Source organism: Arctopsyche grandis, chromosome 9 (genome assembly GCF_051622035.1).
Source record: "Arctopsyche grandis isolate Sample6627 chromosome 9, ASM5162203v2, whole genome shotgun sequence".
Taxonomy (NCBI): Eukaryota; Metazoa; Arthropoda; class Insecta; order Trichoptera; family Hydropsychidae; genus Arctopsyche; species Arctopsyche grandis.
Window position 1 is genome coordinate 9,165,116 of NC_135363.1, and position 19,150 is coordinate 9,184,265.

General features: G+C 34.0%; 1 protein-coding gene across 1 annotated transcript in view; it reads right to left on the reverse strand.

Moving 5' to 3' along the window:
• The window catches only part of Ten-m (teneurin transmembrane protein Ten-m), a 525,280-nt gene that overhangs the window by 141,228 nt on the left and 364,902 nt on the right, over nucleotides 1-19,150 (reverse strand). The window contains exon 3 of the mRNA XM_077438746.1: nucleotides 14,684-14,890. Coding sequence (XP_077294872.1) covers nucleotides 14,684-14,890 — 207 coding nt within the window. The remainder of the gene's footprint in view (nucleotides 1-14,683; nucleotides 14,891-19,150) is intronic.

The following is a 19,150-nucleotide window of genomic DNA, read 5'->3' on the forward strand; positions in this document are numbered from 1 at the left end:
TTAGATGTATTATGAGCATTTATAAGAATTGTAAATAGGTTTTTGAGCTCTTTTTCCTATTATGCTGTACATACATTAACATTAGAATAATATAATACTATGATTACTAACAAAATTGAACTAAATTTCTAAAATAGAAAATGATCAGTAGATCGGTAGCTATTAAAATAGATATAAGATGTATTGTGAACATAATTTCGTAATAATAAAAAGCATTTAAAAATCCAAAAAAAAAACAAAGTAAAAAGAGGTTAGTAAAAAACAAATGAATATTTACTGTTAGATTCGCCATGTTTAAGCTGTTTATATTACAAATACTGAGCGAAGCCGGGTAAAACAACTAGTATATAATATACACGTGTTAGTATATGTGTGTATGTATTACTATTATTAATTCGTTTAACGAATCTCCGGTTCGGGGTGTCCAAGTGGACAATCCCAGTTGGGAGTCGGGGTTTTAGAGGAGGTGAGAGAATCCGCAGGGACGTCAGGGGTTATCAGCGAGGAACACCCGGCCAGGGGTCGCCAAGCAGAACCGGATGTTGAGGCGAGACTCCCGCGAGACGACACACAGAGCAATGATGAGCGCCCGAATGGAACGACGCTTTAATGTAAATAATACAAAAAAATATATTTAATGGCGAATTCACTATTTGATAAAATACCAGTCAGAAATTTCTGGGTGAGAGCTAAAGGTTAATTTAAAGTTCAGTAAAATTTTCCATTGAAAAGAAAATTCGTCGCTTTAATATCGTAAATATATTATACATACATACATATGTATGTACATACTACATATGTAGCACTGAAAATAAAGAAGATACAGATTTTTTAAAAATACTTCTGTCATGTTATTTGACCGAAATAAAATACTATTAGATAACGTAGAATTTATTTTTAGTTAATTGAATACCAAAAGAATGTAAACAAGCAACAGGCGGATATTTTTAATATGAGCTAGTTTAGTACACGGTCTCATTCGAGAGGACGAAATCCGGATAAAAGGGTGGGGTGTCAAAATTTCGAATTAAATATTTTATGATTCCATAAGTTGAGAATGAAAAAATCAGTTCAGATCTGTGGAACATTTTTGAAAAAAAATAAAGAAAAATATAAAACTTTACACATATGAAAGTGGCGGAAGTCCAATTATCAGTTCCAAAAACACTATTTCTGTTTGACTTAATTCACAAATTGTTATCACTTCTTTTAATTCGATCTCGTAAATGCAGAATCAGAAACATCCAGAATCTCGTAAATGCAGAATAAATACATTCCAGCCCATCAGTATTTTTAAATATTGTTAAACGCAAATTTAATATTTTGCAAGGTATTTCTTGAAATGAAGAAAAGTGGACTTATGCCACTTTCAAATATATGTAATAGCTCATATGTAGTAAACAGGGGCATTGTCCGGCCCTGCTTGAGCGAATGAACCCCGATTATGAAGTCACTTGGCCACTTGGCATCAACCCTATTTAAAATCATAAGAGAGTAAGTAAACTACACTTTACAGTTTGAAATTGAAAGCTGGAAACGAAAAGTAGTAGATTAAAATTTTTGATTAATTAAGTTTAAATATTTAGATTATAGTCATTGATAATATTGAATGAATTTTTTAGAAAAAAAATCACTTTTATATCGAAATACCAAAGCGCAAAGATTATGCGTCGAGAGGCAACACGCGAAAATTCATCATATAAATTTTCGAATGGAATAATTACGAAAAGGTCGTGTGCTAATAAGGCGATCAAGAAAGTCGGTTCAATTTTAATTAGATTTCGGAAATATTACAAAACGAGAGCGAGAGAGAGGAGAGAGGAGGTCTGCGTCTACGTCGCGGCAAGACGTTCGCTCGCTCCGTGCGTAGCTCGCAAATTAACCCTTTCGCTGCGGGGCCGAAACTCCCGACGGCTTTGTGAAAATCATATTTTGTGAAATTTTCGGGCGAGAACGAAACATTTTCGCATTTCCCACGAGGGAATATTCCCTCTCGCCTCTCAGACCGACCGCGTTCCTCTCCCACACGTACCCAGTATAAATACGTGGGTGTCTATTTCGAACGACGATATTTATATACGCTCACATACATAATACATATGTATGTATGTATATATGCCGAACTCTGCTTCGCGTTTGTTCACTCTCCACTTCCACTAGATTATTCTTTACAACTATACCAATAAAAAGTACGAAGACAAACTCCGAGTGGGGGGAGAGAGGGACATACGGGGAGATTTCGCCCGTGCTTTTCTCCGGCGAAAACTTTCTGCTTTTCGGCTATACGATGATGTCGGGGGCCTTTATTTATACACAAGTGGAGATTTGAGGAAAAATACGGGACCAATATAGACGGCGGAATTGATTCCGACAAAAATAAATTGACGCACCATAGAAGTGACAAAAAAAAAATAGACATTTATATGGGATATTGTGTACGGTTGGATTTATCAACAAATCGGACGACAAATTTTCAACGCTTACGTGAATTCACTTTATAAAATACATACATGTGTCTTTATCAAAACTTTAGAAAGTTGCAAACCTCACTAGATTTTTTAAGTAAATTTCTTTGATCGTGACAAACGCTGGACAAACAACGCATGAAACTAAAGACTTTCATCACATTCCCACAAACTTTATAATTTATCCATGCACCTAGCCTGTTTCTTACCTGGTTTATTAAACACGCGGTAGGTTTTTTTTCTTTCATTATGCATTTCCAAGGTTTGCGTACTCAATGTATGTACATATATACATATGTACATAAGTTATCTTGGAAGAGGTTTTCATCTCCAGTAGTTTTAAGTCTGCCTTTTTAAGCATTAAAAATAGAAAATGGATGATAATGTTGTATGAAAGCTAATACAGATTCTATCTTGATTCAAACTATTCAGATCTTGCCAGTAGCGTTACACATACTCGTAATCATCAAGATAATACAATGCATTATTCAATTATAGACTGGAAAACAATTGCTTAATCATATCACGTCACGTTATACGATAGTTTTGTCCATCTAGTATTTATGTAAATATGTATGTATATAAAAACAAATTTCCACGTCGCAAATACCCTAACGATTATAATTGATTTACCGCCGTGTCGATACGTAAATAACAACACGTTAAATTTTATCAGAGCGTTGCATGACAAGTGGCCATAACTAAACTCCAATCTACAATGCTGATCTAATTCGAAACTGTTTATGCATCACTCTCGGGTGACACGTTCAACTGCTGACGTGCAAACTGTATCATTGTCGATCAATTGAATTTAATTCGAAAGGCGTGAATCAGTGAGTAAATACATATACACACGTATGTATGTACATATATACTTATACATAATATATTACATAGTACTTACGTGGCCCAAATCTCATTTATGAATTTGAAATACGATCACCGCTAAAAAGAAACTCGGAAGGCGGTTGTCGAAAGCAGCGAAAGTATGAAAGCTAATTTATGAATAAATAGACCGCGGATTTTTTCGTTCACATCCCCCATCGTTCGGAGAGGGTGTTCGGTTCGGCGCCCTCTTATCGAGCAAACAATTCGCCAACTAAATTTCGAGCTCTCCTCTCCCCCACACCTCCTCCCATTCTTCCTTTTACCATGGGCTGTTTCGACGAGCGACCGAAAATAAAAATAAAGAAAGGAGCGAAAGTTACGGACAAAATGAGATACCCCGGGTGCGGGTGAAAAGAACGAAAATCACAGCCGAACAAAAGAATCGATACAACTTTTCATCCACACGAAATAAGCTGGAGCTGGCGAGCACGCGCGCTCGACGACTGAGAGAGAGCTTCCCTTAAAGCGAAAACCATTATGTCTATGAAAATTGCTGTGTGGAAAAGGAAGTAGCAGAGGCTTCCAATCCCAATTCTATATACATACATATACATATACACTACATATCGCCTATTAATTCCGAATATTTCTTCCGATACAACCGAGCTTCGTGAGATAATACCGTTGATTGCGCCACTTCGGCATACTAATCGTCGAACGGATATTGAAAATATAATACCTACAATAAAAGCAAAGTAAAAACCGTACCATCTCTACAAAATCTGTCACTATACACATACGCATAACTATGTTACAAAACATATGGAATTCACGTAGATAATGTGTCTCTTTTAAAGACGAAAAATTAATTGCATTGAAAAGCATCAGCGAAAAATGTATCGGTCAATAGCTGTGAACACCTTTCTACACTTTTGTTTTTTTTAATGCGCTTATTTTGTTTTGAAAGTATGTATGTCTACTTCTTAGACAAGATATGTAGGATTTATTTCTTTATCTTGTATAAATAAAAATGTACTAAAGTATTCTCTATATGAATTGAATAATTAAATTGCACACAACTTAAAATGAATGATAAATATATAGCTTTAAATAAAGTACGTTTAAGACAGTATTATAAGCATCATGAATACACATTTTCAACTCTCATTGCAAAAATGTTGTGAAAATCACATTTTTTTTGTTTGAATCAATAAAATACCTGAAATTTTCCAACAAACAGTTCCATAGAACATAATACTAGAATACGATATTGAATTAGTCCATTCAGACACATGGTCGAAGTGGCAAATAAGTGCCGAGGTAAAAATGAGTCTACAATACCCATAGAAAATTCTTATACATACATACATATATGTGTGTGTGTGTGTGTGTGTGTGTGTGTACGATTTGCGGTCCCAAGATTGGTTTTGTAGCGTCTGGTTCGGTGTGTTTTCCGCCTTTGTTATTATCTATTTTTCTTGGGATCGGAGGACGAGGTGGATTTCCCGACCACTTTTCTCACCACCCCGTCTCCCGAGCTCCCCGCGCCCATCCGCTCCCACTCTCTCCTTGTTGTCGCGACACTCATTTAAACTTGGAAATTGCTTCTTCCGTGAGACGCTGATGGGCCGTAAATTGGACGAAACAGAAGAAGGTAATGGCCGACGGCCCGCCTACTGCGATTATACTTCAAAAAGGTTTACGACAAGCGGGCGCACGCGCGCCAACAACAAACATGCTTTTTTACGATTTTTTCACAGACCCAAAAACGTCGTTAGGAGAGCTCAAGAGCCGCCCAAACATGCTCAAGAGCCGGCAGAAAATTTTGTAAATTTATTTTTTTTTGAAGGGCAAAATTGAACGATAACAATCCCGCACTGTGTACCCATACGCGTAAGACTCCACAACGGAACGGTTAGATCATCATAAGAACCTTCCTCAAATATGCAAATTGAATAAAATACACGTACATATGTACATACACACGTACAACCTTCCCGATATATGTAAAATACAACAACATTGCATTATTTCAAAACTACAATTTCTCATTATTGAACGGGCTAATTGCAACGTCAGAGAAAACGTTTCGAACATAATGGAAAAGCTATTAAGATTTTATAATCGAAAGCCTTTTTAACGTGCTCAATAATAATAGCAATATCGTGCAACGAAATAAAATTCCAACAAGCAATAAATGTAATACAATTTTTCGATAATTACTATTGTATGCAAGGTAACAAAAAAAATGGGTCAATTGTTTTTCTTTTTACAAAATTACAGATCTTTGATCTACGATGTCAAAAAATCCAATTATTTTTAAAAAGCTCATACTTTACATAGATCGACCGGTAGAAAGCGAAAAAAAAGGCGAAGGTTACAACCGAGATATAATCGTCTAACGCTGAAATTACACATTTAATAAACGCTACCGATGTGATTTATGGAAACTATGAAAATCGCATTACAAACGAGTGTTCCTTATATGTATGTATAACTAAAAATAATAAAAATTGAAGATACAATCTAATAAATAAAAAAAAAGTAAAAAAAGATTTTCAACTGACCTTCGATAAGCGTTAATACGTACGAACACACACGTGTCGAGAATTTTCGCCGCGCGGAAAAGCGCCCGTCCCGCGCGGGAAAGCCACCGCTTCTCAAACTGCTGGCAAAGTTAGCGAGAAACAAACACACCGCAGAGGTGGTGCGCAGAATGGAGCCACAGACAACAAACAGACGGGATAGTTTCGCCGGTGGCCTGGGGCCATTCTAGCAACCGAACGGAATGTTTTGAAATGAAACAAATCAAATGCATTAGACTGCAATGACGAACGACATCGCTTTTAGATCGAGACAATAGAAACGCAAACATATTGCAACTAATTTCACCGGTAGCTTTAGAGAGGCAGACGATTTACTGGCAGGAGGTACTGTTTCAATATAACAGTACCTCAAACGACCGTAGACATACATACATACATATGTATATCGAATCCCAAGAGTCTCACTCTACCTTCTACATCACTTATGTCAATTTTCAAAATGTAGATACTAAACTATGTACATACCTATGTATAAATGATCAAAATAAATTTCCTTAGATTTAATTAAGTTGAAGCCTTAAGTATCACACATACCTACTACATAATATAAATTTAATTTAATACAAAAAATATATATTGAATAAAAAATATGAATATATACAAAATAAAAAAAATACCTATAAAGGAAAACACCCCTTCTGATTGTATTAAAAATTCAAAAAAAATTGCAGCGCTACGATAAGCATTTCATTGACCAATATCCAGTTTCAGTTTGATAAAATTAAAGATTTATCTCCAAAATGCATAGATACACATGTATACTAAAACACACAGCATAAAATACCGTGTAAACTGATCAGTAATCGATTCAAATTAGTCAATATCGCATCGCGGGCTTAAATTTTCTCATGATCACAAAACATAAAAACATACATACATACATACATATATGTAATTAAAAATCTTATGTGAAAACACACAGATTTTGATTTTGATCAAAATTTGAAAAATCTAAGTTCGAATGCACATTTTGAAGTTTGTTTAACATAAAAAAAGTTTCTTTCCTTACTATTGTAAGATAATATCAAGAAGCGTAATCAAGAAAATATCAAGAAAGTCTTCAGTCGGGATAAGAAACCAAAAGCCTTCGACGGGAAAACACACACACATATGAAAATGGCTACACGTAAAGTACATAGTTTTAAATTGAATTATGTACATATACCCAAAACGATGAGCATTAGCAAAAAACATGCTCACATACATAAATAAGTACGACCACTTAAAAACACGAAAGCCGTATACTTTAATAAATAAAATACGCCACATTTAAATTACACAAATAAATCAAATTCAACTTCAAATAATATTTAAATCATTACACGCCGAAAACGGCGCACGCGCGCCTAAACTTTTAATAATGTCCGAACCGAGCTGCAGCGGCCAACTATAAAACGGGGTCCCGCAATCCGCAAAGCCGTAAAATAGCCGGCGAAATTTTACGCCCTGGGTTCCGAAAGGATTAAGTCTTCCACACGAGGAGGGGTATACGTAGCAAGAGGGAGGTGGAAAAGTATAAATATGTACATACGTACATAGATGTCACGAGAACTTGGTAGCGCCATATGGCCGTATAAACCTTCGCATACACACAACAACTTTATAATGCCGACCGTCCACAATTCAACCGAGATTTCGCATACACCCTCGTGGATATACGTAGGTATGTATGGATATATGTACGTGTGTACAATTTCTCGGCGTGCGAAAGTTTCAATGTGAGGTCGGAGGGGTCCCAAAGTGGAAAAGTTTGATCGTCGCTAATGGCGACGCGCCCTGAGCTCTCTCTCTCTCCGTGTGCTCGGGATCGAACGCGATCGGTCCAAGTTCATGCGATTCGACGATTTTCTTTTCGCGACGTACATATATACATATATATATATGTACACACATATGTGTAAATATTTCGGCGTGAATATAACACTTACGTGCGGGTAAAATGCGATAGGGTGTTGCGAAAGTTTGACGACACTCGCACAAAGTAGGTTAAACTCGCGCCGAAACACTTCTTCGTCGCCGGTTCGGAAGTTTGCGGGTAATAATTCGCAAGCCAACTTATATCATAATATAAACGCGAACACGGCAAACGTGAACTCGTCGGTGATCTCACTTTTCGAATACAAGCGTATTATGAGAGGACGATCGGTGCTTGTCGTGAAACAATTCAATTATTAATTAATTATTACTAATCAATATCAATTAAATCATTCAATCCTTAACACGTCATCTTCTATTAAGGATCTTGGTGTAATACTCAATAATAAACTAGATTTCTCTGAACATATTTCTTTTATTACCAACAAAGCATTTAAATCTCTTGGATTCCTACTCCGCTCAACAAAACCCTTTAATGATCCTTATGTACTAAAATTACTTTATTTTTCCTTTGTAAGGTCTCACCTTGAATTTGCCTCAATTATCTGGTCACCTTTTTATTTATCCCATATTAATTGTATTGAGAAAGTTCAACTTAAATTTATTAAATCCTTACGCTACCTTTTTCCTACCTATACCCATTCTACTGTTTCCGACATTTTAAAAATCCTTTCTTTTAACAATCTTTCTGTCAGGCGACGACATTCTGATGCTATATTCTTCTTTAAGCTCATAAATGGTTTCCTTGATTGTTCTGATTTACTGAATAAGGTTAATTTCAGAATCCCAGTTCGATACCCTAGACGCGTTACACTCTTTTCACTTGATCCTTTCAATACTAATTCCCAAAAATATTTTTATCTGCAGCGCGTTTATCGTATGTTTAACGGAGAGCTGAATGAGGTTGATCTGTTTGGTATTTCCCTACATCAATTCAGGTCTAACATCAAGAGAATCTTGACCGATTGATTCATTTTTTCTTCTATTCTATTTTTCCAATATTTCCATTATTTTTATACTTTAGTTTAGTTATGTAATGTGCTATTTAATCATATTATAGCTTTCATTCCTTTCCATTTCATTTGTTTATTTTGTATTTGCCTTTTTCATTTGTTTTTTATATTTGTAAATTTCAATTTCTTCTTATATTCTATCTTATAACCTTTTCCAAATATTTTAATACTATAGTTTAATTATGCAATGTACTACATATTTTGTCATGCCTTTATTCTTTACTTTTTAATTTGTTTTCCTTATATTTATCTTTTTCATTTTTGTAAAAATCTATTATTGGACTCGGGTGTTACATATATTATTTATTTACTTTTTGTGTTTTTTATACCTATCTCTGTACATCCTGTCTGTTGATTTTTCAATTAATAAAATAAAAATAAAATAAAAAAAAATAAAAAACAATGTAAACAATGCAACGGTCGCAATTACAACTTTCTTCGAAAGAGTTGAACGCGCGGCGAACCCGCGTCCGAAAACGCTACTTAGTGAGCGCGCGAATATATATAATGAATGTAATGGCATTTTTAATAAAAATAAATTTGCCCAGTTATCCAACGATTATAAGTATCCTAAATGGTTTTCAAAAGATTTAATTAAGATTATTCAAAGAAAAATTTACGTCCATAAAATTTGGAAAACAACGAAATGTTGCATAGCACGTGCTGATTTTGTATATCTGCGTAAATTAGTAAAATCAACTATGGATGAATGCCGTAAAAAATATATTTTAAATTGTGAAATTGCACTATCTAAGGAGCCGTCTGCTTTCTGGTCACTTATTAATTCTAAACGTTTTACTAAAAATATGCCTGGCACTATGATTTATGAAAACTGTGAGGTACATGGTTCCCAAAATATTGCTGATAAGTTTGGTGAACATTTTAGCAATATTGTGCGGAGTTGTCAATCTGTACAAGGTCAGTCTAACAGTATATCAGACAATGGCTGGTTCCCTTTTCTAAACCTAGATTGCTGCAATCAAAATGACTTAATTTATGGTTTTAACAGACTGAAACCAAAACTGTCGGCTGGTCCAGATCTCATTCCTGCGTATGTGTTGAAAGCTTGCAAAGCTCCTTTAACGCAACCACTATGCTTTATCTTCAATTTGTCATTAAATTCGGGAATTTTTCCTGATTTTTGGAAAATCACAAAAAATGTTCCCATTTTTAAAAAAGGTGACATTTTATCAATTACAAATTATAGACCGGTTGCGCTACTTTCTGCTCCTGCCAAGGTGTTCGAGGCAATTTTACATCGGTATATCTACAATCACTGTGAACCATATTTGATCGATCAACAACATGGATTTAGAAGTTCTCGTTCAACAGTTACTAATTTATTATGTTTTTCCAATTATGTAACCAAATCGGTTGATGCGGGAAACCAAGTTGATGTAGTATATACCGATTTCATGAAGGCCTTTGATATGGTAGACCATAATGTTTTGTTTGTGAAGTTAAGAAATTTTGGGTTATCAAATGGCTTGATGCAACTTATACAAAATTACTTTGAAAATCGGAGGCAATTTGTCTATTTTCACCCTAATTCCTCAAATGAGTTTATTTCACATTCTGGGGTACCTCAAGGGTCCAACTTAGGGACATTATTCTTTTTAATTTACATTAATGACATCTCAAAAATAATCAAGTATTCAGACTATCTTTTATTCGCCGATGACCTTAAGATTTTTATGACAGTTAAGTCTCATAGTGACGCAGCCCTTCTCCAATTGGACTTAGATGCGCTGTCAAGTTGGTCTGTCGATAATAAATTATTTTTTAGCATTCAAAAATGCGGTGTTCTCAATGTGGCAAGATCTTCAAATCGCTTGATTTATCCATATCGCCTAAGTGGTGTTGAATTAAAGTTTGTGGATGAATATTGTGATTTGGGGGTCTTGTTCTCGAATAATTTTCAATTTAAACGACACATAGACAATATTTGTTTGCGAGCCACAAAAATGCTGGGATTCTTACTAAGAGTTAGCAAACCTTTCCAGAGTACGTTGGTGCTTAAAATTCTTTATGAATCTTTAGTACGTAGTATTCTAGAATTTTCTTCTATTATATGGAATCCTACCCATATAACTCATTCATTGAAGATTGAGAGAATCCAAAAACGGTTTCTCAGATATCTTTATTTGAAACAGTATGGTTATTATCCTTGGCTATATCCTAGTGCATTCCTATTAGGGGCGTTAGGTTTCAACTCATTGGAGTCTCGTCGGAATATGTTACTGGGAAGGCACTTTTTTAAGCTGTTGAATGGGATAATTCACAATCCTCAGGTTCTAAATGAATTTAGGTTTAATGCACCTAGCAAATTCAGGGACTTGAGATATCGTGATTTGTTTGTTCCTCCTGTGGCTCGCACAAATATGTTGACAACGGCTCCTATATCTAGGGCTATATATCTGCTCAACCGGATTTCTGGTGAAATTGACCTCTTCAATATAAAATATACTAATCTGGTTGAGTGGTTGTTGAGGAATGCCAGTGGTTGATTTTGCCTATTAAATATGAATGATTGTTATTACTTTATCTATGTTTTTTTTTTTTATGATTTTATGATTTTAATGATGTTGTGTCAATATTGTTATTTTTATAAGTTATTATTACTGTTATGATGTTATTTTTACTGAATGACCGGCCACAGTGACGCGTTGGAGATCTCTGTAATGTCACTTTGGCTAATATGTTAAATAAATAAATAAATAAATAAATAAAAACAATATTTTGCGAGAGTTTTCTCGCCGAGGGAAGACTTGTTCAAGTGTGTTTTCTTAGTAACTTCTATGAATCTCTCGCAATTTCCCCCCCCCCCTCACTATTTCATTTTTTAAGAGTCGATATATTTCACAGCTCAAATAAAATAACTCCTCTTCGTATATGTCCTGAAACTGGGACAAAAACGGCCTCTTCGTATATGTCCTGAAACTGGGACAAAATCAAATTGAAATGAAACAATCTTGATTAAAAAATTCAACATATACATACTTATTCATATACTAGTTTCATATATTTATTTGTTTTTTTTTATCTACATATATAATTTACTATAGATTGTATTACTAAATTTGCCATGTAACATATATAAATGATGAGCATATATCAAAATATTAATTAATTTCTTCAATTAGGAAAAGTCTATATATTGAATTGAATTTTTTCAGTTGAATAGAAAAATTATTTTTTTTAAATGTTTATCTCAGAAAGCAAAGGTCAATTTCTGAATCTGAAACGCCATAATCTACCTTCAGTCAGACGTTTTCTTACGATAAATAAAGAAAATTTTAAATTTAATTCACTTTTCACGTCTCCAGATAGTTCAAAAGATCCGTTTTTGGGATTGCAAAAGACATGATCGTTAAAATGAGATCTCTCGTATAAATTTTTCCCGTTTTTGATCGATTTTTTTTAGAATCAATCTTACTGTCTACTTTAAGTGTCGTTTGAACCGAACATCGCGATTTATTTGAAAATTTTTATCTATTCCTTAGAAATGTATTAAAACAATCTGAGCCGTGTTTCCTTCACTCGATATCCATATTTTTGTCATTTTTAAATAAAAGACTTCTTGCACTTCTTTAATAAATAAAAAAACAAACGAAAACGATAAAAAAAACACGTCAAAACCACTTCTTTTGAAACACTGATTTGTGTTAAATGGACAATTTCGTATTAACAAAAAAACAATGAAGAGATGTAGATTTAATAAGCATTGGGACGAATTCCTAGTAATAAGCGATGCAGGTAGTGGCTGATTCAAATACCCGATTACTTTCGGTTATAAGTATTTTTTACGAGTGGCTATATATATTATTACACGTACATGTATCTATATATGTATGCATGTATGTACATACATACATATATTCAATTGAACACACTGGCCAATATACAAATAGTTTATCACAATTGATTCAAACATTGAAATATGACAATATTTCATATTTTCACAAATACATACATAGTATGACATCAGTTGATTTGAATTAATTCGTTTAAACTTCCCTGCAAATAAACGAGCTATTCACTATTTGTGTCAATGAAGCAAATTGAATAAAAGCAGTCGAAATAAAAATGAAACACTTGTATCGACAAATTGAATAAATTACTACAAATCACTATTTGTCAAAATATATGTAACTTGAGCGATTACATTTATGAATTATTTTTCATATATAATACATATGGAAAAGTATATATTTGTAAGTCTCCTAGACGGTACAAAAAGGAAAAGACAAGGCATAAATAAATTAAGTAAAAGGTGAAGTTTAATCGATATGACTAGTCACATATGTACACATGTATTCTCAAACGATCAACACTTCCAACCAGTACTTTGAGTCGTTGAAAAACATGATTCCGACTTTTCGAATTTTCCTACAATCTATGGGTGCTACTTTAGTATGCGGTCTACCTTCACATATATAATTTAGTATTTGATCTACCCTCACATTTTTACTTTAATATGCGATCTCACTATCTCAGTTTTCGTGTGTGACACTGAGACTGAATAATACCGACCCTAACAACCTAATCTTAAATGAATAGGGCCAACCTTAACTTAACCTAACCTATCCTGACCCATAAATAAATAGGTGTTGGCTGATAAGATACCTTTTTTTTATTTCATCAACATTTTCACAAAAAAAGCACATCTTAGCAGCCAACACCTATTTATTTAAGGGCAGGATAGGTTAGGTCAAGTTAAGCTGGCCCTATTCATTTAAGATTTGGTAAGGAGATATATGTATATATTTTGATTATAGGGCGGCAGGAAAAAACAAAAATTGTAATAAACATTTCGTTGCTACGATACAAAAAAAAAAAAAAACAGTCGACTGCGATTCAAAGGTAGACCGCATATTTAAGTAGCACCAATCTATATATATGTAAGTCTAAGATCTGCATACAATAGTTATTATTTAGTAATTCAATATTCCTATTCCAAGAGCTATTCGAATTCTTAATGAAATCGTTGCTGCCGAGACTGAATGTGATATTTTTCACCTTAGTGAGCGTAAATTGTCGGCAATTACTCTAACCCATTTATCTGGTAGTCTGCGCTCATCATTGTTTTCATGATTGATTGTGATTTATGAGTGAAATTTTGATTAACTCTCTTCCATTTGGGCCTTACAGGGATGTTTTGTATTTGTAGTTGTTTCTTACATATTTATTGAAACTGGCTGTAGGTGCAAGGCATTCCTTATGCTACATATATTTTATTTGATATTTTTACTTTATCTGTTATTATTAAATGCTATTTTTTATGTTTATGTATGGATGTATTTATGTTTATGTTTAATTGCTATTTTTTTTTTTTTTTTTGTGTTATATTTTTTGACCATTGTGGCGCTTTAGGAATTCCTGTTATGCCACAATGGTCTGTTTAGAATAAATAAAATAAATAAATAAATATTATTAAGAGAAAAATTGATGAATTTTGCCACGAATACATGATCTTGCTTCCAACTATAAAATAGGAAATAAATTTAGACTTGAAATACGCGAAAAATAAGACCGTGGTTAGGCCGAAACACAGGGCGTATAATGTATACCTGCACGTGTGTATAATACACGTGCGATGTCAGGCCTAATAAATTCGCAGGGCGCGTGACGTAGGAAACGGTAAGTGTGTGCGGGCCCTCCAACATCTCTCACTTCAGCGTTTTCAGGTTACAGCGTTTTATTTTTCAGCTCTCTCTCTCCTCCCCCCCCCCCCTGTGAAATATGATCTTTTGTGTTAACTTTGTGCGGTGAAGTTTGGCGCCCCGTGGCGAGGGCGAGAAGGCGAAAGTGGGACGCGTCAATCACACCTGGCTCGTAATGGACCACGTCTCGGGATAATCCGGATGGTGGAAAATTGTCAAGTTTAGTTACTGACCGTTATGCACTAGTAGCGTGGAGTCTCGTGCCAGGGCCAGCTCTGAGTCTGTGAGCGTGGCGTCGGAGGCGTTCTCGCTGGTTGGGGTGTCGGAGAGCCCCCGGCAGGGCTGCGCCCCCAGGGGGCAGCGGCCCTCCTCTCCCTCCCCGCACGAGCCCTCGCCCTCCGACCCGCTTACACTATACGCCGGGTACAATCTGCCCCTGCCTGAAACAATCAAAATGCTCTGCTGTAGAATGGTCTATTTGTATGGTCGACGAAACTTCGTTCGTTACCTGTAACTTTTGATATAAGTGATACGCACTGCTCGGTGTATAAATCTACCGTCGAAACTGAATACAATGGAGGATTTAATACAACAAAGAAAAAAACAACAAAAGAAAATTATTTTACGTTAAAGAAATCGTTCGTTTGTTTTTATATGAATTGTTCAATTTTTTTTTATTATTTGAATTTTCATATATCGAATTTAAGAATTGTAAATAGGTTTTTGATCTCTTTTTCCTATTATGCTGTACATTAACATTAGATTTATATAATACTGTGATTAATAACAAAATTAAATTCAAATTGTAAAATAGAAAATGATCAGTAGATCAGTAGCTATTACAATAGATATAAGATGTATTGTGAACATAATTTCGTAATAATAAAAAGCATTTAAAAATCAAAATATATTGAATTGATTGATTTTTATACATGGTGGTCAACATTCCTTGTTGTTTAATATTATCAATCAGCATTATTCACACAGATTACCTAAACACAATCTGCTTTAGATCATCGACTTTTCTTTACGAGTCTTTAATTATATGTATATTAGATGTACTATGAGCATTTATAAGAATTGTAAATAGGTTTTTGAGCTCCTTTTACTATTATGCTATACATTAAAATTAGATTAATATAATACTGTGATTAATAACAAAATTAAATTAAAATTGTAAAATAGAAAATGATCAGTAGATCAGTAGCTATTAAAATAGATATAAGATGTATTGTGAACATAATTTGGTAATAATAAAGAGCATTTAAAAATCAAAATTATTCAATTTAACCCTTTGAGGAGTACGGCCGTACGGGTACGTGAAAAGTAAAATGGCCCCGCCAGAGTACGGCCGTACTTGTACGATTTGACACGTTCAATAACTCAAAATACTCTACCTCTCTCATTGTTCGACATATTTGCATCTCGTTTTTTTTCAAGTGTTGCTGAGGTTTCTCTTTCACTCTTGTGTATATATATTTTTGTATTCGAATAAAGAAACCAAATTTAACGAGGCGTGAAAGCCAGTTAAATTTTTATGACTGAACATGATGACAATTTTTTTTCCAAAGTAATATTTTCCACGTGTAAAAACTATAAAATATGTTCCGAACGAATAACATTGAAACCTCTGACTAAATTTATTTCATTTGACCCTCATAAAAATAATTTAGCGTAAAATTATAGATTTATTTTCGAGAGAATTTGGTTCGAGATGGAAGGCAAAACCGCCGCCGGGCAATAAATCAATCATATAATCGAGCGAAATATGTCAACTTTAAAACTTCCCACAAAATAAGAGTGTTCGCTCGGATTTTTCAAGTCAGTTGATTCCGAAAAAAAAACTCACTCCTGAGACGTTTCTGGTGTTCAAATTAACTCACTACTCAAAATTAACTCACTACTCAAAAGGATAAAAATATAAAAATATTAATATATACAGCTATAATCCAATGTATTTACATTAAAAACGACATCTTTGATCAAACATTGTACGGTAATTATTAGGGGATATACAATTTTTGTTTTAAATTTCATGTCATAAAAGTTAATAGTTTGATTTATTTTGCATATATAATATTAAAAGTTCTTCAAAATGTAATATTATTAGTTTTTAGTTTAATGGTGCTATTTTTTCCTACAAATTATTTTTAATTCGTGAAAATAGTCCACGTTGTGGTTAAACTAAATCATTATGCTTTAAATAATTTATTGTAAAAAGGATTTTGGCTTTTTTTAATAATATATAAAAGGTATTTGAAATTTTTACTAGAGTAGAAAATAATCACTAGATCAATAACTATCAGAATATACTTATTATGTATTGTGAATATAATTGATGATTGATAAAAAGCATTGAAAATTTTAAATACAAAATCAATACGCCTTTTAATAAATTTAATATATGTATGTATGTATTTTTTTAAATATATTGAATGTCGCAATAATTAATTGAATTTAACGATTCCTTCAATTTGCAACATCAATTACATTTTGGCTTTTGAAAAAAATTGTTTATTATCAAATTTGCTGAAATCAATTACTCCCGTTTGGCATTGAGCGGTGAAAGCGAACTTAATTTATTTTATACATTTTAAGTCGGCATTCAAAACGAACATTCCGTTTTACATAACGAGAATCGCATCATAATTTATGGATCGTTGAAAGGAGTATATCAATTACGTTCGACTTTCCGGCTGATTTTTTTATGAGCACTGGGCTCCAAAAAAAAAACATCGTTTTTCCGACGTTTCATATCCTTTCTCGCAGCGGAAAGGACCGAAATATCCAACTAACGGGGAGGGGGTGGTTTTTGGTTGCGAGAGGGTGGAGAGGGTGGGGTAGGAAGCGGCCGAGACCCGCGAACCCGAAAAAGGCTCATCCGAATAATGGATTGAACTCATTAAGTATACAAAAAACATTCGGCTACATAATGAGAGTTTTCCTTTAGCCAAACGAACCGAAAAAATCCGGCCAGATTTTCGGAAAATTTCCCCCCCTTTTCCGGAGGCAATTGAAAATTTTTCGGCGTACTACTTCGACCGAAAACAACACAAATAAAAATAAATAAAGAATAGAATGCGCAAACGGGAAAAAGACTCGATGCTACCGGAATAAATAATGGTACGCGTTCCTTTGATGCGCCATCACTGGCGGCTCGTTACGTATGGAAAAACGGAAAATCGGCTAACCCCCTACCCCCCTCCCCCCTCTCGTTCCCCATCCGTCTTCCCTGGAGAATGAGCGTGGAAAATCTTGACTCTCCGGTTTCGTTAATTGGAAAAATAATTTCAGATAAAACAAGAGCGCCGCTCTCGGCTTCGCCGTAGCGCTACGCCTCTACGAATGTTTGCTACGTAATCCTCGTTCGTTGCAAATTCGTGTATTTTCACGCTTGGTGACACATACCAAACCGCTGTTAATCAAATACAGAGACGGAGAAGACTGATTCGAACCAGACACCTTCAGCTCGGCGAGTTTCAACCCTTCAATTACGAATCCCCTCCCCCCCCCCTAGACTATTTGCAAGGAGACGTATTTAGCATTTTTGATTAGAACGACTAAAACACCATATAAAAAAATAAATATTCAAAGCGACATCTATCACAATACTATTGATTGCGTACAAGAGACGATTCGATTTAATTGAGATTCACTATAAAAATGATACATCATATATGAATATTTTCGTTGAATTTCATATTAATTCAGTAATGAAGAGTCTGAACAAAAATCCTTATACCTTTATGTATTGACACAGATTATCCAACTACAATTTTCTTAAAAATATTATATGTATATATATAAATTTATTAATGGATATAGTGGAGAGTGTGAAGAGATTGATATGGCAATGGGTGAGCCACGTAGCTAGAAGAATGGACGAAAGATAGATAAAATAAAAGCTATCATGGCACCCGAGAGAATATAAAGAGCAAAAGGAAGGCCGTAAAGAAGATGGGTAGAAGAAATCAGGAAAATGTGTGGAATATGATAGATGAGAGTTGCGCAAAAAATTGAAGCGTATTGTAGAGGTCTTCATTCAGTAATCATGATATTTGTATATTTATACTGTTTAAATTTTTTAACGATTTTATGGTTATCTACATATACACAGATTACCTAAATGCAATTTGCTTTAGATCGTCAAGTTTGAATAGCCTTTAGTTATTAATAAACATATATAGACGTTTATGTTTAACAGCAAGAGGTTATCGGGTTTAATCCCGTGCTAATCTTTAATACTGCTGGTTAGACTTGGAAATTTTTTAATCCAAGTCGATTGTTTCTTATCACAGTTTGCCAATTTATCTGATTTTGAAATTGGCAAAAATCATCCAACCCGCTGGCACATATATCCGAGTTTGATATATGTAGAATATGTAAAAACATATGTACAAATCCATAGATGTCTCTATGGATTAATTAATTAAATAATTATTTGTCTTCCTGGTATATATCTACATATGGGCCTTACAGGGATGTTTTGTATTTGTAGTTGTTTCTTACATATTTATTGAAACTGGCTGTAGGTGCAAGGCATTCCTTATGCTATATTTTTTATTTGATATTTTTACTTTATCTGTTATTATTAAATGCTATTTTTTATTTTTATGTATGGATGTATTTATGTTTATGTTCAAATGCATTTTTTTAACTATAATTGATGAGTATATTATTTTCGTTATGTATTAATTTAT